This window comes from Sphaerodactylus townsendi, linkage group LG03 (assembly GCF_021028975.2).
Source record: "Sphaerodactylus townsendi isolate TG3544 linkage group LG03, MPM_Stown_v2.3, whole genome shotgun sequence".
Classification (NCBI taxonomy): domain Eukaryota; kingdom Metazoa; phylum Chordata; class Lepidosauria; order Squamata; family Sphaerodactylidae; genus Sphaerodactylus; species Sphaerodactylus townsendi.
The window spans coordinates 3,464,980-3,484,710 of NC_059427.1; the positions used below are offsets into that span (position 1 = coordinate 3,464,980).

The window sequence follows — 19,731 nt, forward strand, 5'->3', positions numbered from 1 at the left end:
TACTGGAGGTCCCTGGTCCAAAATACATCTGGCTGGCCTCCACTCGGGACAGGGCCTTTACAATCCTGGCTCCACTCTGGTGAAACAGGCTCCCTAAGGAGATCAGGGCCCTGCAAGACTTGTCAAGTTTTCGCAGCGCCTGCAAAACGGACCGGTTCCACCAGGCATTTGGCCAGTTGGGCTGAAAACATGTTCCATCGCCCCGGCCTCCAGTGGTCTCAGGGGTGTGTGTGAGGATTTTTATCGCCATCTGTATACTAATTTTAAAGTTATAAGTATTTTAAAAGTCACACTATTTTTTTAGTCATAAGTAGGTTTAAACACTGTTGTATATATTTTACTGTACGATGGCCTGAGCCCTTCAAGGGAGGGCAACTAATAAACTGAATGAAGAAATTGAATGAATGAATAAATACCAGAACAGGTCCCTGTAGGGGTACCCCAAAATAGAAATAAAAAGAAAGACATTATAATTGTAATTGTATTGGATACAAAATAGAATACAAAGGAGTAAAACTGTAAAGAACCTCCCCTAAGCAATTGAGAGTTGATTCCTTACGACGAAGCACATGCATGCACATGAAGCTAACAATAGGGGAATGGAGGAATATTAAGTCTGATTCTCTCCTTTGTGTGAGTTCTTTGATGCTTTTGAAGATGGCTACTCTGACTCAATCTCTTTCCACACTCTAAGCAATCAAAAGGTCTCTCCTTTGCATGAGTTCTATGATGCCTTCGAAGATGGCTTCTGTCACTAAATCTCCTTCCATGCTCTGAGCACTCAAAAGGTTTCCCCTATGTGTGAATTCTTTGATGCTTTTGAAAACTGCTACAGTGAGTGAATCTCTTTCCACACACCAAACATTCAAAAGATCACTCCTTTGTGTGAGTTCTTTGATGATTTCAAAAATTGCTTCTAGCAGTAAATCTTCCACACCGAGCATTCAAAAGGTCTCTCCTTCTGTGTGAATTCTGATGCTTTGAAGAGTACTATTATGATTGAATCTCTTACCACACTCTGAGCACTCTCCCCTATGTATGTGATGGTTTCGAAGATTGATTCTCCAACTGAATCTCTTGCCACACTCTGAGCATTCAAAAGGTCTCTCCTTTGTGTGAGTTATTTGATGTATTTTAAGATTGCCACTACTACTGAATTTCTTTCCACATTTTGAGCATTGAAAAGGTCTCTCCTTTGTGTGAGTTATTTGATGCTGTTAAAGATGTCCACTCGGGGAAGGGCGGTATAGAAATTCAATAAAATAAATAAAATAAATAAATAAGATTGCCAATACTACTGAATTTCTTTCCACATTGTGAGCATTGGAAAGGTCTCTCCTTCATGTGAGTTCTTTGATGGTTTCGAACATTGCTTCTTCGACTGAATCTCTTGACACACTCTGAGCATTCAAAAGGTCTCTCCTTTGTGTGAGTTCTTTGATGCTGTAGAACAGTGTTTCCCAACCTTTTTGACGTCGCGGTACCCTTGACCTCGCTCTTCATTTCTCAAGGTACCCTTGAGGTTCATTTGAATTTTTTTTGCATTTTTAAAGGTGTTTTCCTTTTTTGGCCTGTAGGTGGGGGGAGTGGCAAGCAGGGGGAGGGGAGGGAAAACAGCATTGACAACCGCGTTGTTTGTTTGCCTAAATTCAGCATGGATTTGGGGGGATTTAAAGGGAAAGCTCCCTTTAAATCTACACCCCCCCCCAATCCACACCGCATTTAGGCAAATAAAACAATGCTGTTTTAAATGTTGTTTAAAGGAAGCCCATGAGGTATCCAAACCCTCTCCCCCCGCCCCTTCAAAATCCATTTGATTCCGGGGTGGGGGCAGGCGGTAGCATTGTCAGGGTACCCCTGGAACGTGCTCATGGTACCCCAGGGTACCACAGAACCCTGGTTGAGAATCACTGCTGTAGAAAATTGCTACTACAACTGAATGTCTTTCCACACTCTGAGCATTCAAAAGGTCTTTCCTTTGTGTGAGTTCTCTGATGGTGTTGAAGATGAGCACTGACTGAATCCCTTTCCACATTCGGAACATTCAAAAAGTCTCTCCTTTGTGTGAGTTCTTTGATGCTTTCGAAGGTTGCCACTCTGACTGAATCTTTTTCCACACTCTGAGCATTCAAAAGGTCTCTCCTTTGTGTGAGTTCTTTGATGCTGTAGAAGATTGCTACTAAAACTGAATTTCTTTCCACATTCGGAGCATTGAAAAGGCCTCTCTTTTGTGTGAGTTCTTTGATGTATTTTAAGATTGCCACTACTACTGAATTTCTTTCCACATTCTGAGCATTGAAAAGGTCTCTCTTTTGTGTGAGTTCTTTGATGCTGTTGAAGATGCCCACTCTGACTGAATTTCTTTCCACACTCTGAGCATTCAAAAGGTCTCTCCTTTGTGTGAGTTCTTTGATGCTGTAGAAGATTGCTACTACAACTGAATGTCTTTCCACACTCTGAGCATTCAAAAGGTCTTTCCTTTGTGTGAGTTCTCTGATGGTGTTGAAGATGGGCACTCTGACTGAATCCCTTTCCACATTCCGAGCATTCAAAAAGTCTCTCTTTTGTGTGAGTTGTTTGATGCTTTTGAAGGTTGCCACTCTGACTGAATCTTTTTCCACACTCTGAGCATTCAAAAGGTCTCTCCTTTGTGTGAGTTCTTTGATGCACTTGAAGATTGCTACTAAAACTGAATGTCTTTCCACACTCGGAGCATTGAAAAGGTCTCTCCTTTGTGTGAGTTCTTTGATGCCGTAGAAGATGGCTACTACAACTGAATTTCTTTCCACACTCTGAACATTCAAAAGGTCTCTTCTTTGTGTGAGTTCTTTGATGCACTCGAAGACTGCCTCTGCCATTGAATCTTTTTCCATACTCTGAGCATTCAAAAGGTCTCTCTTGTGTGTGAATTCTTTGATGTCGTTGAAGACTTCCATTCTGACTGAATGTCTTTCCACACACTGAGCACTGAAAAGGTTTCTCCCTTGTGTGCATTCTCTGGTGCACAAGGAGCTTTGATTTAGAGTTGAAGAACTTTCCGCACCAAAAACATTCCTGTGGCCTCAGTATACTGTGCTTTGGAACACGTACATTACCCTTTCCTCTACCTGAAAAAGCCATTCCCTTTTCTAAGCAGACCAATAGCTTCTCTCCTGAATGAGTCCTTGGGTGTTGAAAAAGATCTGATTTTTGTGAGAAACTCTTGCCAAAGTCTGAGGAGTTATAAGATTTCTCTCCTTGATGTGTTCTTTGGTGCCTCAGGAGCTCTACTCTGCAAAGAAAAGTCTTGCCACACTCCAAGCATTGAGGGGTCTTCTTTCCACCGTGCATTTGCAAATGGATCTCATATTGGCTTCGATCTGAGAAGTTCATTCCACAGTCTAAGCACTTACATGCTTCTTCGACTGTGTGGATTCGTTCAGGGAAATCCTGAACTTGGCAAGAAATGGGTTGATTGCTCTTTTCGGCCATGTGACTTCCTTGCTGTCTCTTAGGTCTGCCTTGACTTCTGTCACTTTCTTTCAGATCATCATTCTTCACTTTATTTGGCAATAGCTGATGTACTTTCTCATCTCCCTCTTTCCACTGCTCATTCCCTGCTTGAATAAAAAGAGAGATCCCATTATCACCGAAACAAGGAGGCCTGAGCTTCCCTTGAAGTTCCATCCACAAGAAAAACATTGCAGGGTTTTTTGCTTGCTGTTCTATATTAATATATACTGCTAAGGGTCATTCAATCCTGCTGCATCAGAAAGGTCTGGTTTGCAATCTAACAGATTATATGCCTCCCAGGGGTGTAACGAGGCAAACTGTAGCCCTGGGCAAAACCTGAGTTGGATGCCCCCCTCCATGGGCGGCCACTCCACCAAGACCAATTTTTTTTGCACCAGGACATTGGTGCCTGCAGGGGGCACATTTTTGGATGTATCGGCACCAGAATTTCAGGGTGTCATTTGGAAACTGTCCTTATGGGACCCCCCAAGTTTGGTGCAGTTTGGTTTAGGGGGTCCAAACCATTGGTCCCTCAAAGGGGGTGCCCCATCCCGCATTCTTTGCTAAGGAGATGGGGGCTACCCTTTTGAAGGTCCAATAACTTTGGACCCCCTGAACCAAACTGCACCAAACTTGGGGGGTGCCATCATGGCAGTTTCCAGATGATACCCTGACATTTTGGTGCTGATACATCAAAAATGCACCCCCTGCAGGAGCATCCCAGAAATTTGGCCAAGAATCTTTGTTCTGCATTGAGTTTTCTGCATTGCTGTCAATGGGGGTTGCAGGCTTGGGGGGGGGGCACATTTCTGAAGGCACAGTCTCAAAACTTTCATGGTCTCATCAGGAGACTTCCCTAATGATACCCCCCAGGTTTGGTGCAGTTTGGTTCAGGGGGGCCAAAGTTATGGACCCTCAAATCTGTAGCCCCCATCTCCAATTAGCTCCCATTGGAAACAATGGGGGATGGGGGCATTCCCTTTGGGAGTCCATAACTTTGGACTCCCTGAACCAACCCTCACCAAACTTGGGGGGTAGCATAAGGACAGTCTCCTGATGATACGCTGAAAATTTGGTGCCGCTAGCCTAAAACCTGCGCCCCCTGCAGGCCAAAAATGAAAAACCACTAAAAATACCCAAAAACGAACCCTGCATTTTGATGCCCCCCATAAGGTGATGCCCTGGGCAGCTGCCCACCTTGCCCAATGGGCATTATGCCTATGATGCCTCCTCACCTGAGTGAATCCTTTCATGTGAGGAAAGGGCCGATATCCGACTGTAGGTCTTTCTGCACCTCATGCAATCACACGGTTTCTCTCCTGAGGGAATTTGCCTTTCAACAATAACTGTGATGTTCTTACGGAAACCTCCTCCTTGGGATGAAACCAGATTATCCCTTATCTTTTCTGCACGGCCATCCTTGAACTTTCCTTTGGAATCTTCATCCTTTGCTTTTTCAACAGAGAACCAGTGGAATCCCCCAACCGTCTCTTCCATGTGTGCTGATGGAGGAAAGAAAGAGGTCCTGTCAGCAACCAGGCCAGAAGCCAAGCCACCCATCAGGCCCTGCGAATTAACGGATGAATATTTCCTGTACCAGACCTCCTTTCCCCTCAACTGAGCTGCTGGTCACACCATATTCCCAACCTTGGTCCTCCAGGTTTTTATATTTTGTCTAATCCTCTTCAAATTCCCCTTATGCACTTTAAAGGGGACAAGTGGCAAAGAGTCATTTCCCCCACTGTTCACATTGGACTTATCGTCATGCAGCTCTTTTGAATCTCTGCTACTGTTGATTAAGTGGAAGAGAACACTTTTATATCCCACTTTTCTCTACCCCAAACGCCTGAAAATGGCCCACAAATCACATTCCTTTCCCTTCCCCTGTTTGTATAACAGACTACCCTGGCATAGTGGGGGCGGGTCTCCCTGCCCACAAGCTAGCCTGTAAAGGTGATGTTGGCTCTGTAGAAAAGCCCTCTCTGGCATTGCCATGCTACCTAGAGTATGGTTTTTGGTTCCTACGCCATGTCAGCCTAAAGAATGGCTTTCCAGTTCTCAAACTCACTACCTGCCACGTCAGCATATTTTTACAGCTTCTCAGCTCCACAAAAGAAAGTGTTCCCCAAAAAGATGCATTAGCACTGTCAAATGAATACAGCATTTCAGCCATAGGACAATTGCTGATGTCATTAAGAACATAAGAACTAGCCTGCTGGATCAGACCAGAGTCCATCTAGTCCAGCATTCTGCTACTCGCAGTGGCCCACCAGGTGCCTTTGGGAGCTCACATGCAGGATGTGAAAGCAATGGCCTTCTGCTGCTGCTGCTCCTGAGCACCTGGTCTGCTAAGGCATTTGCAATCTGAGATCAAGGAGGATCAAGATGGGTAGCCATAGATTGACTTCTCCTCCATAAATCTGTCCAAGCCCTTTTTAAAGCTATCCAGGTTAGTGGCCATCACCACCTCCTGTGGCAGCATATTCCAAACACCAATCACACGCTGCGTGAAGAAGTGTTTCCTTTTATTAGTCCTAATTCTTCCCCCCAGCATTTTCAATGAATGCCCCCTGGTTCTAGTATTGTGAGAAAGAGAGAAAAATCTCTTTCTGTCAACATTTTCTACCCCATGCATAATTTTATAGACCTCAATCATTCCCTTCCTAATTATCTTAACCCAAAAACATGCCTCCTGTAACAAACTCACTTGTGGCCACCTTATAGAATTTCTCAATTTCTCAATAATATCCACCCAGAACCCTCCCAAAGGCCGACCTGCTGGCTGTTAAAGGTAGTCCTGCAATTCCCAGAGTTGAATCTTTACTATAAAGCCTAACCCCCAGAAATCCTTATTCCAGAACTCTCTCAGCCCACGCAGAGGCAGGTAACAATATCTCTTGCCATGAAATCCCCTCAGGGATTGGGTAAATCAGCTGTGACTTGACAGCACACACAATATATATATATAAATTAAATTATTGGCTTTAAATATTGACATCCCATCTTTCCAATGAAGTGTTCGAGACAGTTAATTAAATTTAGATAAATTTGGATGTATATACTAAGTTTCAGAAGATTACATAGATTACAGCAAAGCTTTTGACTGTGTGAATCATGAAAAGTTATGATCATTTTATGGGCAACCTGTATCTGGACCACGGGCTGCTATTGGAATAGAATGTGGAGAAACAGAAAGATGTTAGGAAACGATGTACTTTAACTCCCAATCTCTTCAATCAGAACATATCACAAGGTAAGATGAATTAGATTTAGATTAAGGTGGAGTGGAAATTGTGGGGGCGGGAATGGTGGAGAGGAACATTAAATTGAGACATGTAGGTGATGCTACATTACTGGCAGAAAATAGAGAAGACCAGAAATGACTTCTATTGAAAGTTAAAGGAGAATGTGCCAAAGTGGGACTTCAGCTGAACATCAAGAAGACAAAAGTTATGACTGCTGGAGAATTATGCAGCATTAAGGCAGACAATGAGGAAACTGAAATTGACCAAGACTTTCTATTCCTTAGCTCCACCATCAAGCAAAAGGGAGATTGCAACCAAGAAATCAGAAGATTGAGACTCTGAATGGCAGCCCATGAAGGAGTTTAAAAAGTGTAAGATCCCTTTTGTAACCTTAAGTGTAAGATCCCTTTTGTACCACTGGCAACCAAGATCGAGTTAATTCAGGCCATAGTGCTCTCTATTACTATGTATGAGTGTGAAAGCTGGACAATGAAGAAAGCTTACAGCAAAGAAGATTCCTTTGAAAAGGGGTGTTGGAAGAGAATGTTACAGATACCATAGACTCCCCCAGCCCCCCAAAAGTCAGTTCCAGGTAAAATTAAGCTGGGACTGTCTTCAAAAGCTAAATGACTGAACTGAGGATGTTGTACTTTGGTCACATGAGAAGACAAGAGTCACTGGAAAAAGACGATAATGCTAGGTGTTACAGCCACCTTTGGACACAATGAAAAACCTAAAGTCCCAACAGCCAAAAAGACTTTAGATATGAGAGAATAAGATATAAATAGGAGAAAAGGTTTATTCAGATGCAAACAGAATGAAAGGATCTCTGCTGGATCCTGGAGGTTGAAAGTAATTTACAAAAGCGAAATGCAGGCATTCATACAAGTTCACAAGTTGTAAGAGGTGTATCATTCATTGATGACTTTTTTTTTGTCCACACAACATAAACTGTACATTCTGTATTGTTGTTCTTCTGTTATCAAAAGACTCCCTGTCAGAGTTATGGCCCAAGAGCAAAAGAACACCCATCATTCTATGTTCTATCAACCCAGTGATGTTATAAGTTGCATTCTCCCATTCCTGCAATCCACATTTCAAAACTGACTTAGTTTTGAAATGTAAAACCACAAAAGGGGTCTTTATTACATTTATTATTATATTATTATTACATCTTTATTACATTTCAGTCTTCAGAGTGGAACAAAATATATTCTTTCACAATTAAATAGCAGCTTCATTTCTAGTGTAAATAAACATTTTAGTGGCTTTTCTAAACACTTACATAGAAAAGTTCCTTGAAAGCAGCCTTAACAGGGAAAACTTGTCAACTTTCTTTAGCAAGAAGAAAGGTTATCAGTGAATAAATGCTTCAATCCTTTTAATATATTAATAAAACTTTCTATTTCATAATATAAAAACAAAAATTCAAGTGACTTTAACTGGGACATATCAGGTAACCATTCTAATAATGCTTCATCTCAATGTTTACCATGGTCAACTGCATGAAACACTTGTACTGCAGCTCTCATCTTTTCTATTTCAGTGGTCATATTTCCATTCTCATCTATATATTAACAACATTGTTCTTCCAACAGGGCACAAGTTCTCCCCTGAGCAGTAAGGACATCAATGGCCCTCTGATTCTGTAGATCATATCAGCTAGGGATGACAGTTCATCTTGAAGCTCATGCATTGCTCTGGCTGTAGATTGAAACCAATACATTGAAACTGGCTGTAGATTGAAATCAATCATTTCAGACAATTTTTTCATAACTTTTTCCAGCAGATAAATTCCCCACCGTGCTCTCAGGATAGACCCTGCCCAGAGGTCACACAATCTTTGGCGGATTCTGCATGTGCCAAAAACAGCAGTGTAGTAGTAGTAGACTTTATTTACAGTCAATGACCAAATATGAACAGCAGTGTGAAAATGGTTTAAAATGTGTAAAAGGGTTTACATCATTTTCACACCATTTTCACACTGCTGTTTTTGGCCCATGCGGAATCCGCCATAGAATCATAGTATTGGAAGAGACCATCAAGTCCAACTCTGTTATACGTGAATATACAATCAAAGCACCTCTGACAGGTGGTCATCCAGCCTCTGTTTAAAAAATTCCAAAGTTTAAAAACCTCTACCACTCTCCAAGGCAGTGTATTCCACTGTCAAACAGAATTCAAAAGGTTTCTCTACTGTGTGGGTTCTTAAATGCTTTTGAAGACATCCACTCTGATGACATCTCTTTCAAAACTCTGAGAACACAAAAGGTTTCTCTCCTGTAAGGGTTCTTTGATGTAGATGAAGACTGTCACTACTACTGAATGTCTTTCCACACTCTGAGCACTCAAAAGGTTTCTCCTGTGTGGGTTCTTAGATGTACATTAAGATGGCCACTGTCACAATCTCTTTCCACACTCTGAGCACTCAAAAGGTTTCTCTCCTGTGTGCGTTCTTAAATGCTTTCAGAGCTCTCCACTGCTACTGAATTTCTTTCCACACTCTGAGAACTCAAAAGGTTTCTCTCCTGTGTGCATTCTTTGAAGCATATGAAGGTGGCCACTGCGACTGAATTTCTTTCCTCACTCTGAGCACTCAAAAGGTTTCTCTCCTGTGTGGGTTCTTTGATGCACATGAAGGTGGCCACTGCGACTGAATCTCTTTCCACACTCTGAGCACTCAAAAGGTTTCTCTCCTGTGTGGGTTCTTTGATGCACATGAAGGTGGCCACTGCGACTGAATCTCTTTCCACACTCTAAGCACTCAAAAGGTTTCTCTCCTGTGTGTGTTCTTAAATGCTTTTGGAGATCTCCGCTGACACTGAATTTCTTTCCACACTCTAAGCACTCAAAAGGTTTCTCTCCTGTGTGGGTTCTTTGATGCACATGAAGGCAGTCACTGCGACTGAATCTCTTTCCACACTCTAAGCACTCAAAAGGTTTCTCTCCTGTGTGCGTTCTAAAATGCTTTTGGAGATCTCCACTGCTACTGAATTTATTTCCACACTCTGAGCACTCAAAAGGTTTCTCTCCTGTGTGGGTTCTTTGATGCACATGAAGGTGGCCACTGTGACTGAATCTCTTTCCACACTCTAAGCACTCAAAAAGTTTCTCTCCTGTGTGGGTTTTTTGATGCACATGAAGGTGGCCACTGCGACTGAATTTCTTTCCACACTCTGAGCACTCAAAAGGTTTCTCTCCTGTGTGGATTCTTTGATGCTCATGAAGTTGGCAACTGCGACTGAATCTCTTTCCACACTCTAAGCACTCAAAAGGTTTCTCTCCTGTGTGTGTTCTTAAATGCTTTTGGAGTTGTCCACTGCTACTGAATCTATTTCCACACTTTGAGCACCCAAAAGGTTTCTCTCCTGTGTGGGTTCTTTGATGCACATGAAGGTAGCCACTGCGACTGAATCTCTTTCCACACTCTAAGCACTCAAAAGGTTTCTCTCCTGTGTGCGTTCTAAAATGCTTTTGGAGATCTCCACTGCTACTGAATCTCTTTCCACACTCTGAGCACTCAAAAGGTTTCTCTCCTGTGTGGGTTCTTATATGCACATGAAGGTAGCCACTGTGTCTGAATTTCTTTCCACACTCTGAGCACTCAAAAGGTTTCCCCCCTGTGTGAGTTCTTTGATGTAGATGAAGACTGCCACTACTACTGAGTTTCTTTCCACACTCTGAGCACTCAAAAGGTTTCTCCCCTGTGTGGGTTCTTTGATGTACATGAAGACTGCCACTACTACTGAATTTCTTTTCGCACTCTGAGCACTCAAAATATTTCTCTCCTGTGTGCGTTCTTAAATGCTTTTGGAGATGTCCACTGCTACTGAATTTATTTCCACACTCTGAGCCCTCAAAAAGTTTCTCTCCTGTGTGGGTTCTTTGATGTAGATGAAGATTGCCTATTCTACTGAATCTCTTTCCACACTCTAAGCACTCAAAAGGTTTCTCCCCTGTGTGGGTTCTTTGATGTACATGAAGATTGCCACTCTGACAGAATCTCTTTCCACACTCTAAGCACTCAAAAGGTTTCTCCCCTGTGTGGGTTCTTTGATGTACAGGAAGACTGCCTATTCTATTGAATTTTTTTCCGCACTCTGAGCACTCAAAAGGTTTCTCTAATGTGTGGGTTTGTAGATGCTGTTGAAAATCAATACTGCTATGGAATCTCTGTCCACATTTATGTGTCTTCCTATCAGAGAAATTCTTTTCATTTTTCATTGAGCAGTTATGCATTTTCTCTCCTATATGGATTCCTTGGTGCCTAATGAGCTCTTCTCCGCAAAGGAAGCTCATTCCACGTTTCCATCTATTATGGGCTTTCTTTCCAGGGGGCTTTTGCAAATCGATAACATCTTGAGTTTGACCTGAGAAATTCAACTCCCAGTCCAAGCATTTGTACGTTTCCACTGCCATGTCAACTGCATCATGGAAATCCCCCCTTTGGAAAGGAATGTTTTTTTCTGTCATCTTTTTTCCATGGCTTCTCTCTTGCCTCTCTGGTCTCTCTTGATTAATGGAGTGACACTGAGATTCTTCTTCCTTGTCTCTTTCCAGTGAAAACATGTGGAATTTCCCAACCATCTCTTTGACATTTTCTGCTAGAACAGAGAGATCTAATCAGCAGTCATGCAAGGGAACAAGCCACAAATCAGCCACTCTAGATTAATGGGTGTGTGTTTTGCTTCCATGGTAAAAGTTTCTCAATCCCATCCTCTCAACCCAAGTAAGTCATTCCATCTTTTCTCTGGCCAGGGACTGCAATAGTGCTGTTTATCTATTCTATCACACCCCTCTTTCCAACTTCCCAAATTTACTTCAAGTGAAAAGATGTCATAGACTATTTCCTCCTCCCTTCACATTTTACTTGTCATGCAGATATTTTCATGATAAGATAAAAGAAATGTCTATGAGAATGAACCCTTTGATTATACAGAGTTTCCATCCTGGGATCATCATAGCCATAAGAACCTGGGCTGAGCCTCACAAAAAGTTTCCTGGGGTGGGGAGCACCTCATTTGGTGAATCCTACTTTCAACAGGGACCCCACTGCGGGGCAGGTAAAGACAAAGGCATCTAGGTCATGTCTATAAGGAATGGTTACCGTATATACTCGTGTATAAGCTGACCTGTGTATAAACCGAGGCACCTAATTTTACTACCCAAACCTGGGAAAACGTATTGACTTGTGTATAAGCTGAGGGTGGGAAATGCAGCAGCTCCCTCCCTCCCCTCTTTGGGAGAAGTCACCCAAGCGAAAGGAAGGTTCCCCCCTCCTTCCTTTCACTCCCTCTGCCTTCCCAGCTGGGGTTTGAGGAAGCCCAGCCAGCCGGGAGGCAGAGAGAGCTCCTTATTTGGGCAGTGACATCAGGGGGAGTCACTGCCCAAATAAGCTCTCCGGCTGGCTGGGCTTCCTCAAACCCCAGCCAGGAGGCAGAGGGAGCTCCTTATTTGGGCAGTGACTCCCCCTGATGTCACTGCCCAAATAAGGAGCTCCCTCTGCCTCCGGCTGGCTGGGAAATGGTGCCTCGGTTCCCCTTCACCCTCCAAGGAGGGCAGCAACAAGCGGCTTGTGCAGCCACATGGAGGTTGTCCCGGGCCATGCCCCCAGCCTCGGCAGAGGCCTGAAGAGCCTGTCGGCTGCGGGGGTTTCCCCTTCGCCCTCCGGGGAGGGCAGCAACAAGCAGCTTGTGATTCTTGGTAAGTGGTGACTCGCGCCCGAGGGGGCATTTTTCAGCCTTAAAACAGGGCTGAAAAACTCGGCTTATATGCGAGTATATACGGTACTGGATTTTTGGCCGTGTTTAACCTCCTCCACTTTTCCATGGAATTCTGACATGGCAGGGTGGACTCAGCAACAAAACAGCTGCTGCAGGAGGTGGAACCAGCCACAACATGATTGCCTCAGTGTACATTCCTGAGCTGTGGTGGCAAGTGCTGTCAAAGCAACATTTCTAAAACATTTGCACAGCCAATCAAATATCCAGTAGTCCATCCAAATTGACCAGGCCCCATGCACTCCCTAAAAAAAATTGGTGAGTGGCACAAAAGATGTTGGTGGGGAGCTATGATGCTCATGGCCACTACATTAGGGACACCTGGTGTAGTTGAGTACTCTAGGAAATAGGAGGTGGGGCTTTGTCCTCATCGGGGAATTCTCAAGTTAAGAGCCCCTTTCCCCTGGAATATCCAGTATTTAAGGAAACCACAGTCTCTGAGTCTCCCAGATTCCAGAAAGCCTCAGTAACTAGCAGACTTTATAATTCAACCAAAACCAAAAGTTGTAAGAAGTGAATCAAAAATCATCCATGGCTGTTCTTTCCTGTGAAGGATGCTCACCTGCAGCCAGCTCATCTGGGAAGGAAACTCTCTCGTGAGATTGCCTTGAGATACTGTGCACCATTCCTTTGGATGGGAGGCTTTCTGTCTCCTCTGTAGTCTCTCCTACATTTTTAGCTTTTTTGGCACAGAGAGAAAAAGTCCGGATTCTTATATTAGAAATGAAAGAAATCCAAGAAAGAAGAAATATTCTGGAAAGATGGAAATATGGTCAAGATCATAGCATATGATCCCATCTAGTAGAAATGGAACAGAGCCATTCCAGATGACAGTCAGAGCAGATGGTCGAAATCCCAGTCAAGTGGAAGAGTGTATTGTAAAGATTGGCAACTGAGAAGTTAGGATGTGGCACCTTCCAGAATCATTTGAAGGCCTCTCAGCCCTGCCTTGACTTCAGGCCAGGATCTTTTGAGAGCCTCTCAGTCCCGCCTTCATGTCTGGCTTGGGCTATGGCCAAAACATTGGCCTCAATTGCCACTGGGACAGTCACGCTGCTTGAATGGTTCTACCAGGACATGCTGAACATCTCTTTCGCTCCCACCCCGTCACCTCGAGACCCCCCCCCAGGAGGAGCAAGTAGCAGAGCAGGCCTAAAAGCGAGTAATGCAGGTCAAGATTTTGATTCAGGCATCATTCTAATAGCAACAATTTCCACCTTTGGCCACTTTGAAAGATCCTTACCTAGAAAGGCCAGGCTCCAATAGTTTTCTAGCATTACTTCCCTGTAGAGAGCTCTTTGGCTTGGATCCAGCAGGGCCCACTCTTCATCAGAGAAATATATGATCACCTCCTCAATGGAAAATGGACACTGAAAGAAGGAGAGGATATCTTCTTCAGAAATCATGACAGGCAGAAACTGCACTCTGGAAGGAGATATTATGGGAGGAGTATGATGGAGAACTTGGCATGAGTAAAGGGAAGGGCATTCAGAGCCTCTCTCACTCGGACAGAAAGAGCATAACCCCCCACCCCCGCGGAAAGAAGGGGTAACCAGCTGTTCCCCGTTCATTTCCCCTACCTGGACTGGAGATGCAGCAGCTGTTTCCACACCTCTAACAAACTGATGGGTCGACAAAGTCTCTCCAATGTCTGTAAATAAAGAAAAATTAGAAGACCATAAGAAAAGCCATGCTGGATCAGATGAAAGGCCCATCAGGCCCAGCAAACTGGTCACACAGTGTCCAACCAGGTGACTGAAGCAGCATTATCCTGCTTGTGTTCCACGCCACCTAATAAAATAGAAACGTTCCTGATACTGGAGAAACCAGATAGGCACTATGACTAGCATCCATTCTGACTAGCAGCCATGCAGAGCCCTATCTTCTGTGAACATGTCCACTCACCTCTTCAGTGTTAGCCTAAATATTCTATTTTATTTTCTTGGTTGGCTCCAACATTATCCACCCTCATTCCCTGGGCTGTGAAGCCTGGTTCTACCTACACTCAAGAGACCTTGTGATGATTTTAGTAAACGGTGGGAGATGTGGGATGGACTCACAAGGCACCCACGTATCAGACTTCTAAGAGATCTAAAAAGTTTCAGCTGGATCAAACCACAGGGTCCCTTAGTCCAGGCACACAAATCCGTGCTTCCCCTTTTGGGTCCCATCCACGTGCCCTAATGTTTAGACTGGCAGCAGAGCAAGAAGTGGTTGGAAATGATGTCATATTACACGTCACTGTTACATCCAGCCAAAAACCCAGTTGTGATTTTAGCATATCATGTGATGCTCCACAAAATTGAAGATAATACCAATGGGTTTCCAGAGTGTCTGCATCCAGACTTTTGGTCAGACAAAATGTCATATCCATCTCAGTCCCCTCTCATACCTGGTGGGGTACCAGAATCTGGCCATACATCCCTAGCCTGGTATCCTGTTTCTGACTGGTTTGGGTACAGAAAAAATATGCGCTGCACACCTAGCTGCAACCCAACATTTAATCTGTGCAAAAGTGCAACTACAATATATAAACACCTTACACCACCTACTAAATGTGCAATAATTACATGAAAATAATACAAATATAGACAATCATGGATACATCTACAATATCTCCCACGACAAATACTATAAATGCTTCTTATATATGAAATCACATTTTCTGAGAAGCATAGGTGTGGTAAGTACATTTGTTCCAAAGGATGATAAATGTCTATCTCAAATAGAGTTCAAGTGGACACAGAGTGTTCAACTGTTAATTTCTTCCCGTAGCGCTGTGCTGAGAACGCCGGCTGGGACTGCGCCTAGTTCTTAAAGGGGAAGTTCTTGACATTTATAAAGCAGCAATAAGCTTAAATATCCACTGGATATGTATATCAGAGTTGTCTTATATTTTAATAAACTTATTTGCAAAATGATATACAAACCCTTGTTTGTCGGGTGTTCCACTGTATTCAATATATGATACCTCCAGTTGAACATGATTTGAAGTAGTTTAAAAACACTGTTTTAACGCATGTTGCATTTTGGAGATATATATTGAATGCGGTGGAACACCCGAGAAATAAGGGTTTCCCACATATCATTCCTCAAGTGAGGTTGTATATCATTTTGCAAATAAGTTTATTGACATACAAGACAGCTGTTATATACATCTCCAGTGAACATTTAAGCTTATTGCTGCTTTATAAACGTCAGGAACTTCCCCTTTAAGAACTCCGTGCAGTCCCAGCCGGCGTTCTCAACACAGTGCTACAGGAAGAAATTAACAATAGTTGATCATGCCTATACTTCTTGGAAATTATGATTTTATATATAAGGGGCACTTATGGTATTTGTCATAGGAGATATAGTAGATGTATCCATGATTGTCTATATTTATATTATTTTCACGTAATTATTGAACATTTAGTAAATGGTGTAAGGTGTTTATATATTGTAGTTGCACTTTTGCACAGATTAAATGTTGGGTGGCAACTAGGTGCGCAGCGCGTATTTTTTCTGTACCCATTTGATACGTTGCACCCCATTTCTCTTGACTGTAATCTGCCAAATGTCCTCGGAAAACCTTTCAGCAGGGGCACTCCAGTCATTAATTGCCCACTTTTATTTGCTGTTAAATCACAGCTGACATATGGCACCCCTGCAGAGTTTTCAAGGGAAGAGACACTTGTAGATAGTTTGCCACTGTCTGCCTCCACGTCATGACCCTGGTATTCCTAGGACCTATCCCATCTAAATACATGAAAGGGTAAGGGATGAGCGTGTGTGACTGGTCCTGGTCACCCAGTAATCTTCCATGGCGCAGGTGGGGCTTTGAACCTGGGTTTCCCATATCCCAGTCCAACACCTTAATTACTACAACATGCTGGCTCTTGATTGGCCCCTAGAAACATATTTTAAGAACATAAGAACAAGCCAGCTGGATCAGACCAGAGTCCATCTAGTCCAGCTCTCTGCTACTCACAGTGGCCCACCAGGTGCCTTTGGGAGCTCACATGCTGGAGGTGAAAGCAATGGCCTTCTGCTGCTGCTATTGCTCCCGAGCACCTGGTCTGCTAAGGCATTTGCAATCTGAGATCAAGGAGGATCAAGATTGGTAGCCATAGATCGACTTCTCCTCCATAAATCTGTCCAAGCCCTTTTTAAAGCTATCCAGGTTAGTGGCCATCACCACCTCCTGTGGCAGCATATTCCAAACACCAATCACACGTTGTGTGAAGAAGTGTTTTCTTTTATTAGTCCTAATTCTTCCCCCCAGCATTTTCAATGAATGCCCCCTGGTTCTAGTATTGTGAGAAAGAGAGAAAAATTTCTCTCTGTCAACATTTTCTACCCCATGCATAATTTTATAGACTTCAATCATATCCCACCTCAGACGTCTCCTCTCCAAACTAAAGAGTCCCAAACGCTGCAGCTTCTCTTCATAAGGAAGGTGCTCCAATCCTTCAATCATCCTCGTTGCCCTTCTCTGCACTTTTTCTATCTCTTCGATATCCTTTTTGAGATGTGGCGACCAGAAATGAACACAGTACTCCAAGTGCGGTCGCACCATGGTTTTATATAAGGGCATGACAATCTTTGCAGTTTTATTCTCAATTCCTTTCCTAATGATCCCCAGCATAGAGTTTGCCTTTTTCACAGCTGCCATGCATTGAGTTGACATTCCCATGGAACTATCAACTAAGACGCCCAAATCCCTTTCCTGGTCTGTAACTGATAGCACTGACCCCTGTAGCGTGTATGTGAAGTTTGGATTTTTTGCCCCTATGTGCATCACTTTGCATTTTGCTACATTGAACTGCATTTGCCATTTCTTAGCCCACTCACCTAATTTATCAAGGTCCGCTTGGAGCTCTTCTCAATCCTTTGTGGTTCTCACCACCCTACATAATTTGGTATCATCTGCAAACTTGGCCACCACGCTACCCACCCCTATTTTCAAAGGTATACTGCCCTAGAACTTGATGATTATGTTTATTAGCTGGGGCTGATATTTGCAACCAGAGTTTTCGTATTGCCTTGTGCCCCAGAAGTCTACTCATTGCTCTGTGCAGAAGTTTTTATTTTTTTCTCCGGTTCTAAATCTTTTATCCAACAACTTCACTATGTCTCAATATCATCTGGGGACAAGTCACCTTTACCATGCGCAAGGGCATCTTGGCCATACTCCTGGGCTTGTGCTCTCTGCCACTCATCCAGAGGAGCTCCTTCTGCCTCAGAGAATTTAGCTTCTGTCTTCATATCCACATCTGAAATAGCAAGAAAAGAGATGAGAAAGAAAAGGAATGGACTAGGCTGAGGAGACGTATCCTGCTCCACTCTGAGACTCTTCACCCCACCAGCAGCCTGCTGAACTGCTTCAACCATACAGGTAAGAATCAGGGTTGGGTTTTCAGCCTAGTGAATTCTCGCAGGCAAACATATCTGGTGGGGAAGCCTTAGGAGAAGGTCGTCATTTGAATAGAGTGAATGAAACTCCCTCACCTCTTCTGTCTGCATCTTCTCCTCTGCCTGACTCACAAGGAAACTCCGGCTCGCATCCTCTGACCCAGCACTATATTTCCTGGGGCAGGATGGCAAGGAACTGCTCCAGGATCACCAGATCTAGCATCTGCTTCTTTGTGTGCTGCTCTGGCTTCAGCAGGTGGTTGCAAAATCCACAGAGCTGGCTGCAAACCTCTCAGCATCATAATAACAGAACTGCTGGAAGCGTTGCCTAAGTACACCCTGAGTTCAGGGTGTCTTGATCCAGGGTTTCTGCCACAGCTCTTTCCTAGAATTCAATACCACTCCCTGTTGGGACTGGATGGGGCCCCTTCCTTGATCTCTTGCCAATTCCAGGTCATTCTGGGTCTTGCTCTTCCATCTCCTTCCCCTTCTCTCAGGTAATCTCTGATCATGGAAAGATACTCATTCATATGGCTATCAAGGGGTGGGGGAAGGGGAAAAATATCAAAAAGGCAGCAACACACCAATAGAGAAGGGGGGTACATCACCGATTCTAATCAGGGCTGTCCCAGTTGGATCAGAAGGAGCAACTTTGTTGTACTTTGTGGGTCAGGATTAACATCACTGTTTTATATTACTTATCAAGCTTTTGAAAGATATGTTGCTTAAAAGGGGAATGTTATGAGTCTGACCTCCAATGTTCACAGATCAGTCTGTCTAAAGGGGTTCATCTCAAGGTGCACTGGAGCCCTGGATAAAATGACTGGGAATCGGAAGACCATTGGTGATATCTCCTAAATAGGCTAAATGCTGTAGGCAGCATCTTTGTGTGAGGAGCCAGCAGAGGGTAAAGGGCAGAGGGCTATTGGGATGAACAGGAGTGTATGTGTAGTGGGGGAGGCATTGAATCCCCAGATGCAGTTGGGGGCGGGGAACATAACCTAAAATGTATTTTATGTGAGGCAGCAAGTCGGAATCAATTATTCCTCCCAAGTGACTGTGCCAGGGGCAGGGGTCTGCAACCTGAGGCTCTCCAGATGTTCATGGACTACAATTCCTATCAGCCCCTGCCACCATGGCCAATTGGCCAGGGACTCCTTCCTGGGCATCAATTATTCCTCCCAAGTGATTGTGCCAGGGGCAGGGGTCTGCAACCTGAGGCTCTCCAGATGTTCATGGACTACAATTCCCATCAGCCCCTGCCACCATGGCCAATTGGCCAGGGACTCCTTCCTGGGCCTCACTATGACTTCCACGGCTGAGGATTTATTGCGCCTTTGTTCAGTTTGCAGCGTCCAGATCCCGCCTTTCTTCCCCCACAAGAATCACCAGGACGGCTAATGAATTTTTTTAAATATATATATATATAAAATATATATTTGTTATATATAACAAAACCAGATTTTAAGAGCATTTCAGTCCCGCGCTTCCCCCTCCAACACGAGAGGTCAATATCTCTCTTCCAAGATGTAAAAGCTGATCCTCCCTCTTGCGACTTACTCGTGAGTAAACCTTCCCAGGACCTGGCTGCGAGGCTTCCTCCTCCTCCCGTCCCAGATCTGGAACCCCCCTCCCGCACCTGGCCCCCAGATCAGCAGCGGCCCCGCCCCCACGCGCGACAGAGCCTTTCCCCTTTCCCGGCCTCTCTAGGAAACAGCTCGGTAGGTTTAACCCTTGCAGTGCTGCAGGCCATGCAAAACGCCCTTCCCATGAGATTCGCCCAGAAGCCCCTGGACAAGACTTCCGCCAAGGCTGCCTTC

The 19,731-nt window shown here is 44.0% G+C and overlaps 3 protein-coding genes across 5 annotated transcripts in view; 1 reads left to right on the forward strand and 2 right to left on the reverse strand.

The window, feature by feature from the left end:
* The window catches only part of LOC125428531 (zinc finger protein 708-like), a 1,111,878-nt gene that overhangs the window by 1,025,654 nt on the left and 66,493 nt on the right, over window positions 1-19,731 (reverse strand). The window lies entirely within an intron of this gene.
* Window positions 1-19,731, forward strand: part of LOC125428548 (zinc finger protein 420-like) — a 472,581-nt gene that overhangs the window by 214,750 nt on the left and 238,100 nt on the right. The gene's annotated exons all lie outside the window — the stretch shown is intronic.
* Window positions 467-19,536, reverse strand: LOC125428565 (oocyte zinc finger protein XlCOF6-like). Of its 3 annotated transcripts, XM_048488881.1 has the most exons (8): window positions 19,472-19,536; window positions 17,659-17,772; window positions 14,098-14,168; window positions 13,761-13,887; window positions 13,080-13,196; window positions 9,804-11,341; window positions 1,345-1,458; window positions 467-1,115 (listed from the first exon to the last, which is right to left on the reverse strand). In XM_048488881.1, the coding sequence occupies exons 2-8, from the start codon at window positions 17,762-17,764 to the stop codon at window positions 945-947; spliced, it is 2,244 nt and encodes a 747-aa protein (XP_048344838.1). In that variant the 5' UTR covers window positions 17,765-17,772; window positions 19,472-19,536; the 3' UTR covers window positions 467-944. The 3 variants fall into 3 exon arrangements, 2 of the variants coding, with proteins under 2 accessions (XP_048344838.1, XP_048344837.1); XM_048488880.1 differs by lacking the exons at window positions 467-1,115; window positions 1,345-1,458 and adding an exon at window positions 1,936-2,443 and having other exon boundaries at window positions 9,565-11,341; XR_007243863.1 differs by lacking the exons at window positions 467-1,115; window positions 1,345-1,458 and adding an exon at window positions 8,844-9,148 and having other exon boundaries at window positions 9,233-11,341.